At 42.2% G+C, this 19,662-nt stretch overlaps 1 protein-coding gene across 3 annotated transcripts in view; it reads left to right on the top strand.

The window, feature by feature from the left end:
* The window catches only part of Adcy2 (adenylate cyclase 2), a 381,912-nt gene that overhangs the window by 262,380 nt on the left and 99,870 nt on the right, over positions 1-19,662 (top strand). For all 3 annotated transcript variants that reach the window (XM_036206713.1, XM_036206711.1, XM_036206714.1), the window contains 7 exons: positions 2,412-2,560; positions 7,293-7,404; positions 12,565-12,692; positions 14,100-14,258; positions 15,147-15,279; positions 16,501-16,677; positions 19,574-19,617. In XM_036206713.1, the coding sequence (XP_036062606.1) occupies positions 2,412-2,560; positions 7,293-7,404; positions 12,565-12,692; positions 14,100-14,258; positions 15,147-15,279; positions 16,501-16,677; positions 19,574-19,617 (902 nt within the window). The remainder of the gene's footprint in view (positions 1-2,411; positions 2,561-7,292; positions 7,405-12,564; positions 12,693-14,099; positions 14,259-15,146; positions 15,280-16,500; positions 16,678-19,573; positions 19,618-19,662) is intronic.

The following is a 19,662-nucleotide window of genomic DNA, read 5'->3' as shown; positions in this document are numbered from 1 at the left end:
TGTCTGTGTCTGTGTGTGTGTCTGTGTCTGTGTGTGTGTCTGCGTGTATGTCTGTGTTTGCATGTGTGGCGAGGTGGTGTGTGCATGTGAAGCGCGCATGCACAGTACACAGGTGTGAGCATGTGAAAGTCAGAGGTCAGGCTTATGTGCAAGGACTTTGCCCACTGTGTGCTGATATTGTGTTCCCCAAAATATTGTGTACCCTAATAAGCTTATCTGGGGTCAGAGAACAGAACAGCCACTAGATATACATAGAGGCCAGAAAATGGTGGCACTCACACCTTTAATCCTAGCATTCCAGAGGCAGAAATCCATCTGGATCTCTGAGTTCAAAGCCACACTGGAAACAGCCAGGCATGATAACACATGCCTTTAATCCCAGGAAGTGATGGCAGAAAGCAGAAAGATATATAAGGTGTGAAAACCAGGAACTAGGGCTGGTTAAGCTTTTAGGCTTTTGAGCAACAGTTCAGCTCAGATTCATTCTGGATAAGGATTCAGAGGCTTCCATTCTGAGGAAACAGGATCAGCTGAGGAACTGACGAGGTGAGGTGTCTGTGGCTTGTTCTGCTTCTCTGATCTTTCAGCATTCACCCCAATACGTGGCTCCTGGATCTGTTTTTTATTAATAAGACCTTTTAAGATTCCTGCTACACCACTGAGAAATGGCGCTGAAACCCACTGACTTTTAAATGTATTTTAACTGCATTCTTTAAATTGTATTTGGAGGAGGGAGACATGTCATTGCATACCTGTGAAAACCAGAGAACCAGTTCTTCCCTGTCGCCATGGAGTCTTGGGGACCAGACTGCAGTCATCAAGCTGGTTGGCAAGTGCCTCCACTCCCAGAGCTGTCTCAACATCCCATTCCCAAGCATTTCACTGCATCCTAACTTCACAGTGATGCTTTAATACAACAAGAGACATATTTGTTTTATATAACATAGGAATTTATCTTCTGTACTTTTCAGTCCCATTTTTAAAAAAGTTGGTCATTCGTCTACATTTTGGATTTAAAAATAGAGATTGTAACTTACATTTGGTTGTTAAATAAGGCTGGGAGTGGGAGAGAAAAATCTCTATATTGGATTCTCCATTTTTGCTCATGAAATCTGTGTTCCCAGGAGGGACTGGCTTGGGGTATAATACACTTCATTACAAAATATGAAGAGAAGGCCAGTGCCAGTTGGGCTCCACATGAGGATCTGAGTTCGATTTGGAGGTGATCTCAAAAAGCAGGAAGAGGGACTGGGATGGCAGAGAAAACATTGCCCATGAGTAACAGAACGAGCTGATCTGAGGTCCTCTAAAGAATACGTGGAAACAGAAGCAGGTGGACACAGGAGTTCACTGTCTAAGACCCAAAAAACTGAACATGGAAACTACCCAGGAAGTAGATGGGGCAGTCTTGAGCACTTAGTGATGCCTTTAAAAGTAGAAGAAGATAAATTTAAAGGAAATTCATGTGTTTTAAACTCAAGTTTTTATTAGAAACTCGCTTTTACTAAGATCCAACACTGTGATCACCAGGAGGGTCCTGTTCACCAAGAGCAGAGGGCCCACCCTGGAGCCTTCAAGGTGCCAAGAAATCATCAGTTGTGAAGAGCCACAGCTAGGAGCTGATACAAACATAGGAGAGTCTACTGATTGTTTTAAATGCAGTAGATTAACATTTAAGTTGTTCCATGTTGACTTGAAACTTTGCATGATTGCCCTTCTGTGATTATGTTCCCCAGAAATAATTATCTTCCTTGCAGAGGGTGGGAAGATGACAGTGACTAAAATGGGTATATGCTGAAGTCAGTGTGGATAACATGCTAATGTTCACTTCTGCTGTGGTCACTGGATGCAGAAACCAGAAATACACAGGAAGCTCATGTTGTTGTGGCGTTTTTTTTGTGCTCCGTAGCTTCTTCTGGATGGTGCTTAGCAGAAACTCATACTTCCAACTCTGTTTTCATAATAGTTTATAATCACTGGAGGAGACAGTGTTTATCATAGAGGAAATGACATATTGGAAAGTATTTAACTTCCTTTTTTAGGGAGTGTGGGATACTAGCTGCCTTTCCCAAATGCAATATAGCTTGTACGTTATCATACACATGAGCGAGAAAGTGAAATGAACGATTTCATCTCACACTGTCTGTTGGTATTTTGGATTATTTTTAATATTATTCCTGCTTTTCTATTTTAGAATCAAAATAGATGAATAATATCCTCGAGGAAATAACTATACCTTCTTTTATTATCCATGTGAGGAACTCTTATTTAGAAGTCAGTAAATAAGGATATAATAAGATGGCCTAACCTCAGGAAATGTTTTCTTTCTTCAGAGCAGCATTGGCCTCCTAACCAGTTGGCCCTTTCTGCCGCTGTTTGAAATGCATTGCCCTTTCCCTCCTTCCTTGCAGGAGCGGCTTCTGCTTTCCTTGCTGCCGGCTCACATAGCCATGGAGATGAAGGCTGAGATCATCCAGAGGCTACAGGGCCCCAAAGCAGGCCAGATGGAAAACACAAACAACTTTCACAACCTATACGTCAAACGGCACACCAACGTGAGGTATGGTGTGTGGTGCAGGCCCTCAGCAGCACTTGGAGTCAGTGTGCCTGCCTGGGAGCATTTTCCCCGGGAGTCACATCTTACAGTAACTCCCCAGCCTTTGGTGGCAGAGCCGGGCCCACTCTCTTACCCTTCCGGTGCCGCTTAGAACCTTCACATTAAGATGATATAATCCTGTCTACTTCATTCATTGGACAGTTATGCAGTTTGTAGACTTGCTGTCTGTGGCTGATAGGAGCAGAGGAAAAGAAGTGGATAGTGTGGTCTTTATCTGAGAAACCCCACAGTCAGATCACAGTATAATCAGTCTGAATGTCCATGAGCTTTTTAGACACAGTGGTCAATCCTTCCAGATGTGTTTCCTAGCAACAGGGCCTCTAAGAAGCCAGCATTCCAGGGAGGCTGGGATACTAGGTTTTAGTGTGTGACCAACTGGTGATGGCAGGCACAGGGGCCTGATATAGGTCTTTGTATTTCTCATGACAGTAACTGTGTGCTGGAAGTTTTCCTGTGTCCCACAGCCACTCAGTCCCAAGTAAACCCACAGAGGCTTATAGTAATTACAAACTGTTGGGCCTATGGCTCAGGATTCTTATTAACTAGCTCTTACAACTTAATTCAACCCATTTCTATTAATCTATGTTTTGCCATGTGACTTTGTGGCATTACCTGTGTTCCATTATATCTTGCTCCCCCAGCAGCGCTCAGTGTCTCCTCTGACTCCACCTTCTTCTCCCTGTCTCTCTGCTTGGAATTCCTGCCTGCCTCTAAGCTGCCTTGCCATAGGCCAAAGCAGTTTATTTATTAACCAATGGGAGCAACACATATTTACAGCATACAGAAAGACATCTCACAGCATAACTGCTTTATCAAGGCAGACATTGTCATAAGTATATCCCCCAGAGAGTCATTCCTAGAATTATAGTACTCAGAAGCCAGCAAGCTAAAACTATGGGATTCCCACCAAGAATCTAGATGTATGAAACATCTATTTCCCCTGGATGTAGAAGCGAACTATAAGGGCCCTCACTTTCGACTGGAAAGGAGACTCATTCCTTTATCCCCATCCACAAGCCCTCATATAGCTGGTGTTCCTTTTATGTCCTGTCCATCCCAGATACCTCTTTCAGGGCTCTCATATCCATTCATGTGTTGATGCCAGGCTTTCTGTTCATCTGGGCAACCCCATAATCCTCTGCATATATATCTGGCTGCATCTATTATGCTTTGGTGGTATTCTTTGGTTGTCAAGGAAGATTCTTGAATTATACTTCATTATATCCAGGACCACAGATACATTTAATTGAATATCTGCCAGAAGTGGCCCATAGCGTATTCGCCAGATCTTGGCTCTCTGCCATAGGCTGTTGAATATCTGCTAGACCTGGGACCCAGTCTCTTCTCCAAATATGGACTCTCATCACAGGCTACTGTCTCCTGGGCCAGCTATTTTACATCAAAATTTTGAAACTCTGAGATGAAACACACACTTTACTGAAACTTAGATACATAGCTCATTTGGCATCAGATCCTACAAAAAGGTGCACAGAGCCAGTAACATGCAGGACCCAAATACTCATTAATAAGTGAGCACTAAGAAACTTATTCACCAAGCAAGAATTAAAAGAGAAAATTGGTGATGGAATGGGAATGGTAATGAGAAACATCGGGTGGGTGATGGGAAAAACTAAGCCTATTTAAAAAGGTTATAGCACATTAAGCAATAAAATTATTTAAAAGCCTTGTTTGCCTTTAGCTGTGTAAGCATTTCATCTGTAAAGTTAAAGAAGCAAGAAGATAACATTTCTGGCATCTGGGGGAGTGTCATTCACATGAATCCTCTTTGCAGCCTTCCACCACACAAACTACGACAATCCCCCTCCCATTGCAGGAGCTACTTTCGAGTCATTTATTTGGGTAATCAAAACCTGCAAAGAAAAATGTGGTGTGTGTAAGCAGTCCCTGAACATCCTGATGGACAACATGGCAACCTCAAGCAGTTAATGAAGCCCCTGTGCTCCCTGTATTAGCTGTCAATTTCTGTATAGTAAGCACCCCCAAATTTAGGTAACAACGAAATTGGCACAGGTAAAGTGGTCTTCTTCCTGTACCAGCCCATGATCTGTCTGATGCTAGATTTCTAAACATGGTTCACCCAGGAACTGCTCTTCAACTTCAATTTCTTTTCCTGGACACTGCCTGCAAGAATCTAATTAGTTGCAGTGTGTGGCTCATTTTCCTTCTGCATCTGATCATGCCTTTCCATTGCTCCCCATCACAGACCTTGCTCAGGCTCCAATGACTTGCCTGCTTTCCAAGGTGCGCCGCCAGGGTGATCTTTGTAATAATGATTCTGTGATCATCCTCTCCCCACCCCATCCCCGTGTGAGCTTTTAGAGCAGTGGTTCTCAACCTTCCTGATGGTATGACCCTTTAGTACAGTTTCTCGTGTTGTGGTGACCCCCCAACCATAAAATTATTTTCTTTACTAGTTCATAATTGTAATTTTGCTACTGTTATGAGTCATAATGTAAATATCTGTGTTTTCTGATGGTCTTAGGCAATGCTGTGAAAGGATCATTTGCCTCCCAAAGGGGTTGCCGCCCATAAGGTTAAAAACTGCTGTCTTAAAGCCTCATGGTTCCTTTTACGTAATTTCAGACATTGCATCACGATCTCTGCTTACTCTTTTCATTTATCTATTGAAAAGATAAGCTCTGGGTCAGCTTATGATGTCTACTGCAAGCCTGCCATGGGGCAGCTTTGCCCAGTTCAGATTCTGAATCATCAGGAAAGCTGGGGATGTTATAGACAAAAGGGAAGTGGCATCACCTGCCCTCACATGTTCCGTTTCCAGAGTTCTTTGTATCAAGTGCTCCTTCTCTGAGTGAGCAAACTCAATCCTTCCTCTTGGAATATGGCTCAGCCCCTGCCATCCCTGCTCCTAAATGGATGGCAGGGAGAAGCGGGGTTGGTCTGAGAGCTCATGTGAAGAGAACCAAAAGGCCAGCCTCTCCAGAAGCCTGCTGAAGTCACCTGTCCCCCAACAAAGGACCACATCTCCCCCCTGGATAAAGCCACAGCCTATGTTTTGCTAGAGTCCTGTCCTGATCTGGCTGAAGCAAAGATGATTGGCACCAAATAGTTTTGTTTTTTACTGTGGTAAAATAGGCCCAATGTTTGACTGTTTAACCACACTCTAAGAGAACATTTCTGCGGAAGTGTATTCACAGTGCTTTCCAACGGTCATGATCATTTCCATAAACTTTTCTTCATGCCACATGGGGTTCCCATGCCCATTAAACAACAATGCCCCCCTTACTCCCCACAACTCAGCATCCACCATTCTGCTTTCTATCTGCAAAGGTTTCTTAGTCTAAGGCCACATGTAATAGAGTCATGTAGCATTTACTGTCTTATGCCTTCAAGTCCAGCATATGCTGGAATTCCATTTCTTTCCAAGGCTGACTAATATTCCAGTGTGTGTATAGATCACAGTGTCTCTTCCCATACACCCATAGATGGACTTTTGGATTGTTTCTACCCCTGCCTGTGGAATAAAGCTTGAGTCTCTAATCTCATTTCTAAGTCCTGTTGTTTTCAGGGTTAAATTTTTAGGGGCTATCATAGTGTCTTCCATAGCGGCTATGCCCCTACATCCTATCCAGCAATGCACAGTGTGTCCAAGTCTCCACTTGCCTGCCAATCTTCACATCCTGCTTTTGGGGTTTTGTGTTTGTTTGTTTTCATAGCCTTGCTCATGGCTATTTCTATTTCATGGTACATCTCAAGCCATAACATTTTCACTATGTGACTGTTCAGTCTAAAGGCAGGAATCCAGGCTTCCTTATAAAGCCTTCATGAGAATCTGGACTGTACTATTTTATGGGAAAAGGCCAGTGCATATACTGGTCCATCTCACTGGTTCATCTTGGCAGCAACCCACAGTCGCCTCCACTCATCTGCATGTGCGTGAACAGAGCTGTCATCTCCAAAGTGTGAAGTTCCCCCTGTACTCACCTCCCCACCTGCATGTGTCCCCTGTCTCCTAGCACTCTGCTATTTCCTTTAGCAGCATATTCCATGAGTCGAGTTTGAACACTCACTGGTGTCTTGATGTGCATCACTCCAACTGAAGTCTGATCCTGTAGTAAATGATGCAAGATCAGTTGATCTTATTCCCTTTTACAAAGGAAGAGTACTGCTTTGATTTTGTTTTTATGTTTTTTCATTTGAATTGGTGTACACAACGTTGGGCTTTATTATCTGCTGCTTCTACTGTTAGGAGTTTGTACAATGTGATCCACATGACAGTTCAGGTAAGGCCTACATTCCATTGGTCACCTGGGCTACATGAGTGGGAAGCCAGATGTGCACCAGGAGGAGAGAGGGAGGAAGAAAAGAAAGGCCTAAAAGAGTTGGACCAGAGTGATGTGGCAGTTTGTCCCTTCCCACTAACTCCTTGGGGAAATTGTGGTTGGGATATGATGTATGAGAAAAGAATAAAAATAAATAAATAAAATTTAAATGCAGCACTAGAAAAATATTTAAATGGTGATTTAATTATTATGGTTTATGTATTTCCTGTCCAGGAAATAGCATGTTTCTCATGAGAACACTAAATACAAAATATTTACAAAATTCCAATAGGAAATTGTCATGACTTGTCCTTGCGACGAAATATAGACTCTAAATTATCTTACCCGCCCCCTGCCCGCCCCTGTTTCCACAGCATCTTGTATGCTGACATTGTTGGTTTCACCCGTCTTGCAAGTGACTGCTCCCCTGGGGAACTGGTCCACATGCTGAATGAACTCTTTGGGAAGTTTGATCAAATCGCAAAGGTGGGTTTCACAGCATTCCTTTCAATGTGAGGATGTATAACATCTCAGCAAATTTTTCCTCCTTCAAGAATGTTTGCAAAACTTGGTTTTATTTTCTATATCCAGGATGAGGAGTACCTTAGCATGTAAGTTCTGCATGTTTTTTTATCTATTTTTAGCAGTCAGCTTACATATAATTCTAGATTCAAAGTGGCGTGAGATTCTCTTGGCAACACTGTCCATCTTGTGCTATTTGGGAGTGCCCTGTAGGCATTTCCCATGTGAAGGCTTAGTCGTCCGGTCTTCATACAGTTAACTAAGATTCTGGAAAAACCCCTAAGGTATACATGCCGTTTGTACACACCCTTTAATTACTGTTGTCTCAGTTTTACCTTGTAGCTTCTGTGCCACTTAAACAGGCATGTCAGTTCAGGATCATCATATGTATGCTCATCGATGGGAAATCTCACAAAAAACTTGATCTCAAGCTGCCTAAGACCACACTGACCTTACTTATTGAAACTTATAGAGCTTCTGGAGAAATATGGATGAAAAACATTTCTTTTTGCCAGCCGTTTGCTTTTCACTATATGCTTTATTCAAACTAATTTTGTCTTTGAATGGTTCCCCACCAGTCTTCATTATACCTATTAATATAAGTTACTTATATATAGAAGTATTGCTCTGCATGGGTTAGTTCATTTTTAAACAACTGCCAGTGTCTTAGGAAGAAATTGTATCTACAGATGAGAGCATGGTCCTTTGTGGGCTCATCTCACCAGGGATGCTATCTTATTCTGTGTATCAGCTCCCACTGGAAAATGAGGTTAAAATTTCAGTGAGAGAATAGCTCTGCCTTCCTCTTTTTCAGAGGAAAGTGTTAAGTTTTGTAAGTTAATATTTAGAGAAAAATAAAGGATGAAACTTAATTACTTGAACTCTCCCATTTTTATTGTGTTCCCTGGCGATGTTAGGTAGACAACCATGACTGGTAGCAGCATTACCCATGTCTACATGATGATCTCTACTCTGTGTGAGCCTCTTGGGACCCACATTTCTCCCCTCATAGGGACTGGAATAGTTCATAGTCTCTTTCAGTGTGATTTCATTCTAACTAATTACATGTGCAGTGATTATATTGACATGCAACAGACACGAGCCACAGGAGGTATGTCTGCAGAAGAATCTAGAATGACATACTTTACTAGTCAGAATAGATGGACATATGTGACTTCCTCTCAGATTGTCTGGGTTTCATCTGAGTCCAACTCAGCTGATGTGGTCTAAGAGAGGATCCTCAAATGACACAGTTAAATAACATAAATGGAGCATCATAAGCAAGCAACCAGCCCAACCCACTGAGTGAATACTGGGTAAAGCACATCACTTAAGCCAAGCAACTCAAGGTCATTGTTAAGCACTGCTGTGAACCTCTCCATTCTGTAGATGTAAAATATCCATTTAAGAAGTGTGCAAGGAGCCTGACTAATGAGTAGTTTGATTTTTTTTCATGTTTATGATACTACACTGAAATTATTTAATACATCATCAACAATGCTACAAATAAGCATAAAAGTATGTTTTTGCTTGTGAGCTATTAGTCAGGAAAAGACACGTGCCAAAACATTCAATAAACTGCACACATGCTTACAGAGATATCATAAACCCATGTTATTCTCAGAGGAATTTGTGTTTAGAACACCTTTGGTTTTGTTTTATTTCACCAAAGAGCTGCTTGAAAGGTTAAAAAGGTATGTAGGAAGAAGCTAAAACTGTACAATGGAAAAAGAAAACATCTTCAACAAATAGTGCTGACATAACTGGATGTCAACATGTAGAAGATTGCAAATAGAACCACATCTGTCACCGTGCAGAAAACTGAAGTCCAAGTGGATCAAAGGCCCCAACATAAATCCAGTTACACTGAACCTGATAGAAGAGAAAGTAGGAAGTACTCTTGAACACATTGGCACAGGAGATCACTTCCTAAATATAACACCAGTAGCACAGACACCGAGAGAAACAATCAATCAATGGGACCTCTTGAAATTGAAAAGCTTTTGTAGGGCAAAGGACACGGTTAATGAGACAAAACGACAGCCTACAGAATGGGAAACGATCTTCACCAACCCCACCTCTGACAGAGGGCTGATCTCCAAAATATGTAAATGTAGCAGGAATCTTAAAGAGTCTTGTTAATAAAATCAAACCTGAGGCCAGTTATTGGGGTGAATGCTAGAAGATCAGAGAAGCAGAACAAACCACAGCTTCCTCACCTCGCCAGTTCCTCAGCTGATCCTGTTTCCTCAGACTGGAAGCCTCTGAGTCCTTATCCAAATGAATCTCAGCTGAACTGCTTCTCGAAAGCCTAAAAGCTTAACCAGCCAAATGCTTCTAGCTCCTGGTCTTCACGCTTTATATACCTTTCTGCTTTATACCATCACTCCCTGGGATTAAAGGCATGAGTCACCATGCTTGGCTGTATCCTTGAACACATGGATTTCTGCCTCTGGAATGCTAGGATTAAAGGCATGTGCTACCACTGCCTATCCTCTATGTTTAATATTGTGGCTGTTCTGTCTCTGACCCCAGATAAGTTTATTAGGGTGCACAATATTTCGGGGAACACAATACCACCACAAGAACTCAAGAAACTAGACATCAAAATACCAAACAATCTAATTTTGAAAATGGGCTACAGAGCTAAAGAGAGAATTATCAACAGAAGAATCTCAAGTGGCCGAAAGACATTTAAGGAATTGCTCAACATCCTTAGTCATCAGGGAAATGTAAATCAAAATGACTCTGAGATACCATCTTATACCTCTCAGAATGGCTAAGCTCAAAAACACTGATTACAGCTTATGTTGGAGAGGATGTGGTAGGAGTGCAGACTTGTACAGCCACTTTGGAAATCAGTATGGCAGTTTCTTAGAAAATTGGGGATCAATTTACCTCAAGACCCAATGATACCACAATTGGGCACATAGGAATGCCCAGTCACATCACAAGGACACTTGCTCAGCTGTGTTAATAGCAGCATTATTTGTAATAATCAGAACCTGGAAATAACCTAGATGCTCCTCAAGTGAATAATAGATAAAGAAAATGTGGTACATATACACAATGAAGTACTACTCAGCAGTTAAAAAAAAAATGACATCATGAAATTTACAGGCAAATGGATGAAACTAGAAAATATCATCCTGAGTGAGGTAATCCAGACTCAGAAAGACAAACACAGTATGTACTCACACATAAGATGATTCTAGAATGTAAATCAAAGGATAACCAGACTACAGCCCACAGCTCCAGAGAAGCTAGCTAACCAGGGGGACCCTAAGAGGGACCCATAGATCGCCCTGGGGAGGGGAAATAGATGAGATCTCCATAAGCAAACTGAGGGTAAGGGGGCAATAGAGGGTAGGGGATGGGGGGGTGAGAACATAAGGGAATGAGATATTTGACTGGGACAGGGACAGAGTAGGAGAGCAAGGAAAGAGATACTTTGATCGAGGGAAACATCATGGGGACAGGGAGAAACCTGGTGCTAGGGAAGTTCCCAGGAATCCACAAGGATGACCCCAGCTTAGACTACTAGCAATAGTGTAGAGGGTACTTGAGCTGGCCTACCCTGGTAATCAGATTGGTGAATACCCTAACTGTCATCATAAAGCCTTCATCCAGTATCTGATGGAAGCAGATGGAGAGATCCACAGCCAAACTCCAGGCCAAGCTCCAGGAGTCCAGTTGAAGACAGGGAAGAAGGATTCTATGAGCAAGGGGAATCAATATCATGATGGGGAAATCTATAGAGACAACCTAAACAAGCTAGTGGGAACTCATGAACTTTAGACCAACAACTGTGGAGCCTACATAGGACTGGTCTAGGGCCTCCGCATAAGGGAGACAGTTGTATAGCTTGGTCTGTATAAGGGGCCCCTGAAGTGGGATCAGGATCTACCCCTGGTACATGAACTGGCTTTTTGGAACCAGTTACCTATGGTGGGACACCTTGCACAGCCATGATGTGGAGGGATGGGGGCTTGGACCTGTGTCAACTGAATATATCAGGCTTTGCTGACCCCCCATTGGGAGGCCTTACCTTTTCAGAGGAGGGGAGGAAAGGTGGGATGGGAGGGAGTGGGAGGAGAGAAGAAAGGAGGATCTGTGGTTGGTATGTTAAATGAATAAAAAATTTCTTAATAAAAAATTTATAAACCAGGTGGTGGTGGAGCATGCCTTTAATCACAGCACTTAGAAGGCAGAGGACAGCCTGGTCTACAGAGTGAGATCCAGGACAGGCACCATAACTACACAGAGAAACTCTGTCTCAGAAAAAAAAATTATGAAAAAAAGGAATGTGGGACTGATGCATATGAATGAGATTATTTAAATATTGTAATGCAAATTACAATATTTAATGTAAACAAGCAAATTGATTTGGTCAAACTTTGTTCCTTTTTAATTATTTTAGGAGTATTTTTTTAATTATATATACATGTGTGTCTCTGGGTAGGTAAGAGGGCCTCAGATTTCCTGAAGCTGGAGTTACAGGGGATTGTGAGAGACCAGAAGCAAATGCTAGGAACTGAACCTGGGCCCTCTGCAAGAACAGTACTTGCTCTTATCCATTGAGCCTTAAGTTGGTCAAACTTTGTATTAGAAAAAATTTGTCCTGGAATCTAAATGGTTTGGCCGTGTAGCTTATTGGCATGTGAAAAGATTCATCAGACAATGTGTGTCTATAGGTAGTAGCCTTCTGCAGGTTAAAGATAAATGAGAAAAACCCAAGTGTAGTAGAGAATGGCATAAGATTCTGACTCATATTAAAGTCTAACTGCCCCATTCTGGTCTGAATGATTCCAATCTGCATTGAATGATCATCTATTCCTACCGAGAACAATCCCCCTCTGCTTTTAGGGGGAAACTGTTCCAAAACATTCTCGGTATGCCCGGTGTCTTCCCCTTCCCATAATTCTTCCTGCTTTGGAAATGAGCTTGTGGAGAGGGTGGGCTTGTTCTCGCTGGGCAGTGAAGGAACCCAAGCTCTCATTCCCTCTCTCCATATGCCCTGTCCATGGGAGCTGAGTCAGCAGAGCCAGCAATGGATGCTGTTGAGCAAAGATGAGTCATTGTAAGAGCTCCATGCAAATGAGGTCTTCTGATTTCTTCTTCCAGGAGAATGAATGCATGAGAATTAAAATTTTAGGAGACTGCTATTACTGTGTTTCCGGACTCCCTATATCTCTCCCTAACCACGCCAAGAACTGTGTGAAAATGGGATTGGATATGTGTGAAGCCATAAAGTAAGTGTATCACTCAGAAATATTGTTTTAGGGCAGAATAATTTGAGTTGTATTTCTCACCTGCAGCTATTTCTATTTTCTGTGTTCTGGCACTAACTGTACACTTAGAGATAAATATGAGAAAAGAGATCTACTGGCATGAGAGGTCCTCAGTCCAGAGAAATACTGGCACCCGTGGTTAGGGTCATTGTTATCAATCACTGACTTCAGAAAAGCTGAGTTAATAAAGTTTTCAAAGCTGATTCAAACAAACTTCACTCACTGGTTCCACATCCTGTGTTACTTGTTGATCTCAGGAATGATTCCTGGGGTGATAAAAAGTAGTTTGCTTTCTTACACCCCCAATAATGGGTGACAGACTGTGCATCTGTCCTCCATTCTGGGAATTCTTTGTTCTCTTGAAGGGATAGCGTTTGTATTCCCATTATTGAAGCATAAGATGAGTCGGGAAGTCTAGTGAAGGGATACCCTTTGGGGGAAACCACTTATTTTTTATACCAATAGCCCATTTGGGGACAATTTTAGCATGCTCCAATGCCATCATTATGCCACATCCTCAGGCCATTGTGAGATGCTAATGGTTTGCTTTACTGTGATGTATGATGACAATCATCTGTTCTTAGCAATGTGCTGCTGTCGATCTGTGTTTCCTTCCTCATTTCCCCTTGCGGAATTCTCCCCAAGTGCTAGGATCATCTTCCTGGACACTCCTTTTGTAATAATATCATAAGTTATGAATAAGTAAGCATTGCCCAACATTTCTATCTCCACTTCAGTGAAATTCTTTGTTGGCCTCTGTTAATGGTTATCAATAGTCATGAAATAAGACAATTTTAATTACATTCCTTTTCATAATATATTATTAAAGCCTTTATAATTATTTTCCTTTTTAATTAAAGAATGTGTTCAATTGATAAGATTTAACCTTATGATTACATTTTAAAGATCCGTATGTGTGCTGAAGTTATTAAGCATCCCAATAAGTTATATTGTTCATTTGCTATCATTTATCAGGGACATACACCCTAAAAAACACTAGAATTGAAAATGGTATTTGGAATGGGGTCTGGTACTGTAAGACGGTGATGTCCAGACGTTTGGGTTTGAACACATAACAGGAAGTCACACACAATGGGTCAGTTTTTGATACATGTCAGTGGGAAATATGAAGACAGTGGCCCAAATGCTTTGTCACCACTGACAACTCCAAGCAAATCCTGGAGCTTTAGGTCTACTGGAATGGTTGGGAGATAATACTATTCCTCTTGCTCCAAAACAACAAATGGTCCTCTGCCACGGGAGGGTCCCTGGTGGCATTACCCAAAGCCTGAGAAGTTCTGGATAATAGAATACAGGGAGGTTGGCCATGCACTAAATGAACACTATGAACATTTCTCTTCTCTTTAGGAAAGTCAGGGATGCTACAGGGGTTGATATCAACATGCGGGTAGGAGTGCATTCTGGGAATGTCCTGTGTGGGGTGATTGGTCTCCAGAAGTGGCAATATGATGTGTGGTCTCATGACGTCACTTTGGCAAACCACATGGAAGCTGGAGGAGTCCCTGGGTAAGATAAACCTTGAATTTTTGTCTTTAATCTGGTGGCTCAATTAGACATGCAGGTCAACAAGGTAATACTGGATTGCTGAGTTTTAGATGGCTATTCTTGCCTGTGTTGATTTCATGATACCTATGTCAAATGGCCTCTTATGAAAATCATTTGGCCTTGCTCTCAGGTTAGTGGTAGAGTGTGTACTTAGAATGTAAAAAACTCTAGATTTATTCCCTAGCAACACACACACACACACACACACACACACACACACACACACACACATGCTCAAGCCCCAATTCTACAAGTCTTTTAACCTGTTGTCAAGCATTATGGATATCACATAGTGAATTCTAAACCTTTATTTGTTTGCAAATTAACTAATATTGACCTGAATTGGCATTGCATGATTTAGCACGGGGATGGCATCACTCTAGAAGTGGTGCATCTACAAGTGGGAGGAGACTAAGGACCATAAGCAGCCATAGAATCCACACATCTACAAGCAGTGTCATGAGCAGCCATAGAGTCTACTGTGGTTAGATGTCGGTCATGTGACTATCAAATGTGAGGGCCGTGATGTTGGCACCTCCTGGGTGCAGGTGTTAACAGACGCTCTCACACGAACATTTGGTATAATCCAATGTTTTCTGATGAGGTTCACCACACCTACTGTGCAGGTTTCTGTGAGCACAAAGAATCTGCAAGTGTTCGTCACTCGTGACCTCTATGTGCCGTCCTGCCAAGTAATGGCCAGTACAATATGAACTTCCATTGAAGTCAATATCTCTGAGGACACACTGGTTTTCCTTCACCTGGAAGAGAAATTATTCCCCAAACCACAAACAAATAGAGCACCTTTCTTTATATTTATCCCTTTACATGTTTAAAATTCAATTTCAGACGCGTTCACATTTCTTCAGTCACCCTGGAGCACTTGAATGGGGCTTACAAGGTGGAAGAAGGAGATGGTGAGATAAGAGATCCGTATTTAAAACAGCACTTGGTGAAAACCTACTTTGTAATCAACCCCAAGGTCAGTACCACTGTACAGTGTAGATAATTAGCTCATTATTTCTGTGATTGGGATGCGGTTAGTGGAAGTATTGTTGCAGGTAATGCAATGTTTTTAGCTGAGAAATGGCAAAATCTTCACTCTTAAAACCACTTTAAATGCAATGGCTTGATTATAGAAGACATTTTGTAATGATGAATTTGAATATTTATTCAGAAAAATAGTCAAAATGTATTGGCTGTCTGTATGCTGAGGGGATGGATGGAGGATGCTGGTTAGGATTATTGTAGAGGTCGGTTGGGTTAGTGTGTTTTGTTGCATAATGCTGCCTATAAAAGGCTTTCAGTGTGCATAGCTTTGAAACCTGTGTGTTGAGAAGAAAACAGAGATTTTTATTGAAGCCATCAAAACATAAAAATCTAGTGAGATGTAATAAGATAACTGCATGGAAAAAAGGAGAGAGAAAATTCATGATTAACAAGTAAATCTCACAATCCATTTGTGTGAATACTTTATACCTATAGGCCTGCTCCCCTTGTGTACCAAGAGAGCCATCACCCTGGAAATAGGCATACATAAGGACACTGTCTCTTCTTGTGTCCACACTGCCTCTAAGATGAGATCCAGGGACTCACAGCTTTCAACGCTATTCACTTCTCTCAAATTCCTGCCGAATGGGTATTATCATCATAAGACCCTGACGCGCTGGGCAGTTGTATAATGGTCTTCAAGTGGCACAGCTGATAAATGATACAGAAAGCAGGAATATGGGCTTCTGAGCCATGCCAACCAAGTTCACAAAATCAAGATCAAATCCATGAACATTTATCTACGGTTGCTTCCCTATAGCCTGGGATTCACCTTTCAGGGACACACTTCTAATTAGCTTCACTGTTGATCTGGAGGCAAATGTCTGATGAGTATCATGAGTGGCAAGCAGTGAGTGACAGGAAGATGTGGGCAAAAACATGTATTCAGGCCAAGAGCACTAAAACACCTCGTATGACCAACACAGCCAAACCTAGTTATAAGACCATCCAATCAAACTAGAGCAGATCCCTAGTTCCTCTGAAGGATTCACTTTGTGCATGATCATCCATTAATATATCTAGCACTTCTACTAAGTTTCTGTTGCAGGCAAGTTTTACTGTCTAGAGAAAAAGCAATTGACTTGGAGCAGGACCAGGGGAGGGAGGAGGGAGGTTGGAGTGTACCAGTTTTGATGTTGTTTCTCCTCCTAAGGGAGAGCGACGGAGTCCCCAGCACCTCTTCAGACCTCGCCATACCCTAGATGGGGCCAAGATGAGGGCATCTGTCCGCATGACACGGTACTTGGAGTCCTGGGGAGCAGCCAAGCCCTTCGCACATCTGCACCACAGGGATAGCATGACCACAGAGAATGGGAAGATCAGTACCACGGTATGCCTGCCTCAGAGCCATGGGCATGGTGGGAGGCCTGGGAGCTCCTGCTGTTGCAAAAGACTGCTCATCTCCAGCCACAATGCTTGTCCACAGTGATGGTTACCTGAGTCCATGGGACCATGGAATCTAACACAGAGGCACTCTGATCTTCAACTCCATAACCCAACATATCATTATTTACCCAACTGACTGTGACAAAACTATTTAACCAAGTTCTTTTTTATCATACAAAGTAGAATACCATGAGCATATTAATGGGAGTAGACATGAAGGCAGATGTCCTGCTCATGGGCATTATCAAGACTATTGAAAACCCAGATGTGCTGGCTCTGTAACAGGAATGCCTGCCCCATCACTGCGGATCCCTGTTCTGGTCCCAGCCAGAAACACCAAAGGTCCTAACAATGGGGACTGGTGCAATAAGATGCAGAAAGAATATGGAAACTCGATGTGGAGGGAGTAGAAAGAGTAAACACAGTTCGATGATCGACATAATCCCAACAGTAGACTTAAAGTCTTGAGACAGAGTCCAGTTTCATGTGTAATGCGGTGAGGAAATTAGCATGCAGTTGAGATAAAATGTGGTGTTCTATGGTTCTCACTGGCTGAGAAAGAGCATGGCTGGTCGGCCATCAGGTGAAGGTCAAGTTCCGTCGTTCCTCCTCCCCTGCCTCGGAGTCTGGCAACAAATCCTTAAGTCCAGCAGGTGGAGGCTGTGGATTAAGTGTATCTGCTTTTACAACTTCTGCACAGTTTTTGAATAATTTGTGTTATTTTTGAGATTATCCTATAATTGCATCATTTCCCTCTTCGCTTTCTGCCCTCCAAATCCTCCCCTGTATCCCTCCTTGCTCTCTTTCAAATCCATAGACCATTAATCGTTGTTACATACTTAACTTAAAAATTGATGCAAACCAAGAGAAGATTGTGAGTGATCAATCATCAGAGGTCAGAGGTGGGGCAGGTGCCTGGAGTTTATGTTCTAATAGGCAGTGGGAGATCACAGTGGAGTAAGGCAAATGAGTAAGGTTACTTCAAGTACAATAAACCCCATGAGGGAGGTAAATTGAAATGTATCAAGGAGTGAATGGTGTCTGCCCTGTATGGAAAGTCTCAGGGGAAGAGCAAAACAAATGGAAAGGACCCGTCAGGAGAGCAAGGTCCAGTCCCTCAGAGGAGTGAGTGTGGTGTCTGGTGGGGGCAGAGCAGAGGTGGGGTGGCTGGGAAGTCATCAACAACCAGCAAAAGGAGGGTGTCAGGTGAGGTGACAGGGTTAAGAGTTCATATGAACCTTTCGGGTATCTTAAACTAGGGAGTGTGGTTGATAAACTTATCTGGAGGTCAGAGAACAGAACAGGCATAATATTAAACATAGAGGTTAGACAGTGGTAGCACATGCCTTTAATCCTAGCATTCCAGAGTCAGAAATCCATCTGGATCTCTGTGAGTTCAAAGCCACAGTGGAAACCGACAGGCATGGTGACTCACGCCTTTAATCCCAGGAAGTGATGGCAGGAAGCAGAAAGGTATATAAGGCTTTTTTCTTTCTTTTTTCTTTTTTTCTCTTTTTTTTTTTTTTTTGAAGTTCTTGCTGTTATTATGAAGTGAGATATCTACCTGTCAGCCCTGACCTGTGTCTCCCTTTCACTCTTTCTGGAACTTCCATCGATCATGTGACATTTCTTCTAACCATTGTCTCTGGAGTTCACACATTTAATCGGTGGTGCCATTTCTTTCTTTTTTTCCAATAGAATGTATTTATTGAAAATTAAATATGTGGAACTCAAGTTTTAAAATGTGGAACTCACATTTACAAATCATAGTTCCACACATAACCACATTAGTAGTCATTGAATGTCACAGTTACAACAATGTGTTAGTCACTGTTGTAACAGGAACAAAAATTTTACCCAGAGAGATAACAAGATTATTTATTACATGTCTTTAAAAACTCTTTTAAAATTTATTTTTTTATTTTATAATTTAATTTTACATATCAGCCATGGCTTCCCTTGTCCTCCACTTCGCCCCACCACCAACTTCCCCCCAGCCCCCTCCCCCATTCCCATCTCCTCCAGGGCAAAGACTCCCCTGGGGATTCAGCTCAACCTGGTGGATTCAGTACAGGCAGGTCCTGTCCCCTCCTTCCAGGCTGAGCAAAGTGTCCCTGCATAAGCCCCAGGCTCCAAACATCCAGCTCATGCACTAAGGACAGGTCTCAGTCCCACTGCCTGGATGCCTCCCAAACAATTCAAGCTATTCAACTGTCTCACTTATCCAGAGGGCCTGATCCAGCTGGGGGCTCCTCAGCTATTGGTTCATAGTTCATGTGATTCCATTAGTTTGGCTATTTGTCCCTGTGCTTTTTCCAATCTTGGTCTCAACAATTCTCGCTCATACAATCCCTCCTCTTTCTTGCCAGTTGGACTCCTGGAGCTGGTGGTGCCATTTCTTACAGCCCGAATTAGTGGTCAGCCCTTGGATGGACCACACACATTTATAGTTCCTTGTGTGTTTTAAAGACCATCTGATGTGTGTGTGTGTGATGCCACGGTTGATTTCCAGGTGACTGCGAGTCTCTGATAACTCAATTGAGGACTTCTGGAGGCCACCATTTAAAGCCATATCTGAACATTTCAAGATTATAAAGTTTAAGAAAAAAACAAATTGTGCTGTTACTCCCAGGATCCCCATGTCCAATGTTTATGAATTATACCAACATTTTAAGTGTTTGTGATGAGCCCTTTTTCTTCAGATGGGTTATCACTTAGTTATTTAAACTATATTCACCATGATAAAAGAAGAAATATGTGCCATCTCAGAATCATTGCCACGTTCTTCCTGAAAGATGTTTTTTACACTAATTCAGTTTCTTTTTTTTTTTTAATTGCAGGATGTGCCAATGGGTCAACATAATTTTCAAAATCGCACCTTAAGGTATGGCTTGTCATTGACTGCTAATTTCTACAGGCATATTGCTTG

This window comes from Onychomys torridus, chromosome 15, assembly GCF_903995425.1.
Source record: "Onychomys torridus chromosome 15, mOncTor1.1, whole genome shotgun sequence".
NCBI classification, from domain to species: Eukaryota; Metazoa; Chordata; class Mammalia; order Rodentia; family Cricetidae; genus Onychomys; species Onychomys torridus.
The sequence above is the reverse complement of the archived record's forward strand: the minus strand, read 5'-3'. Positions and strand labels throughout refer to the sequence as shown.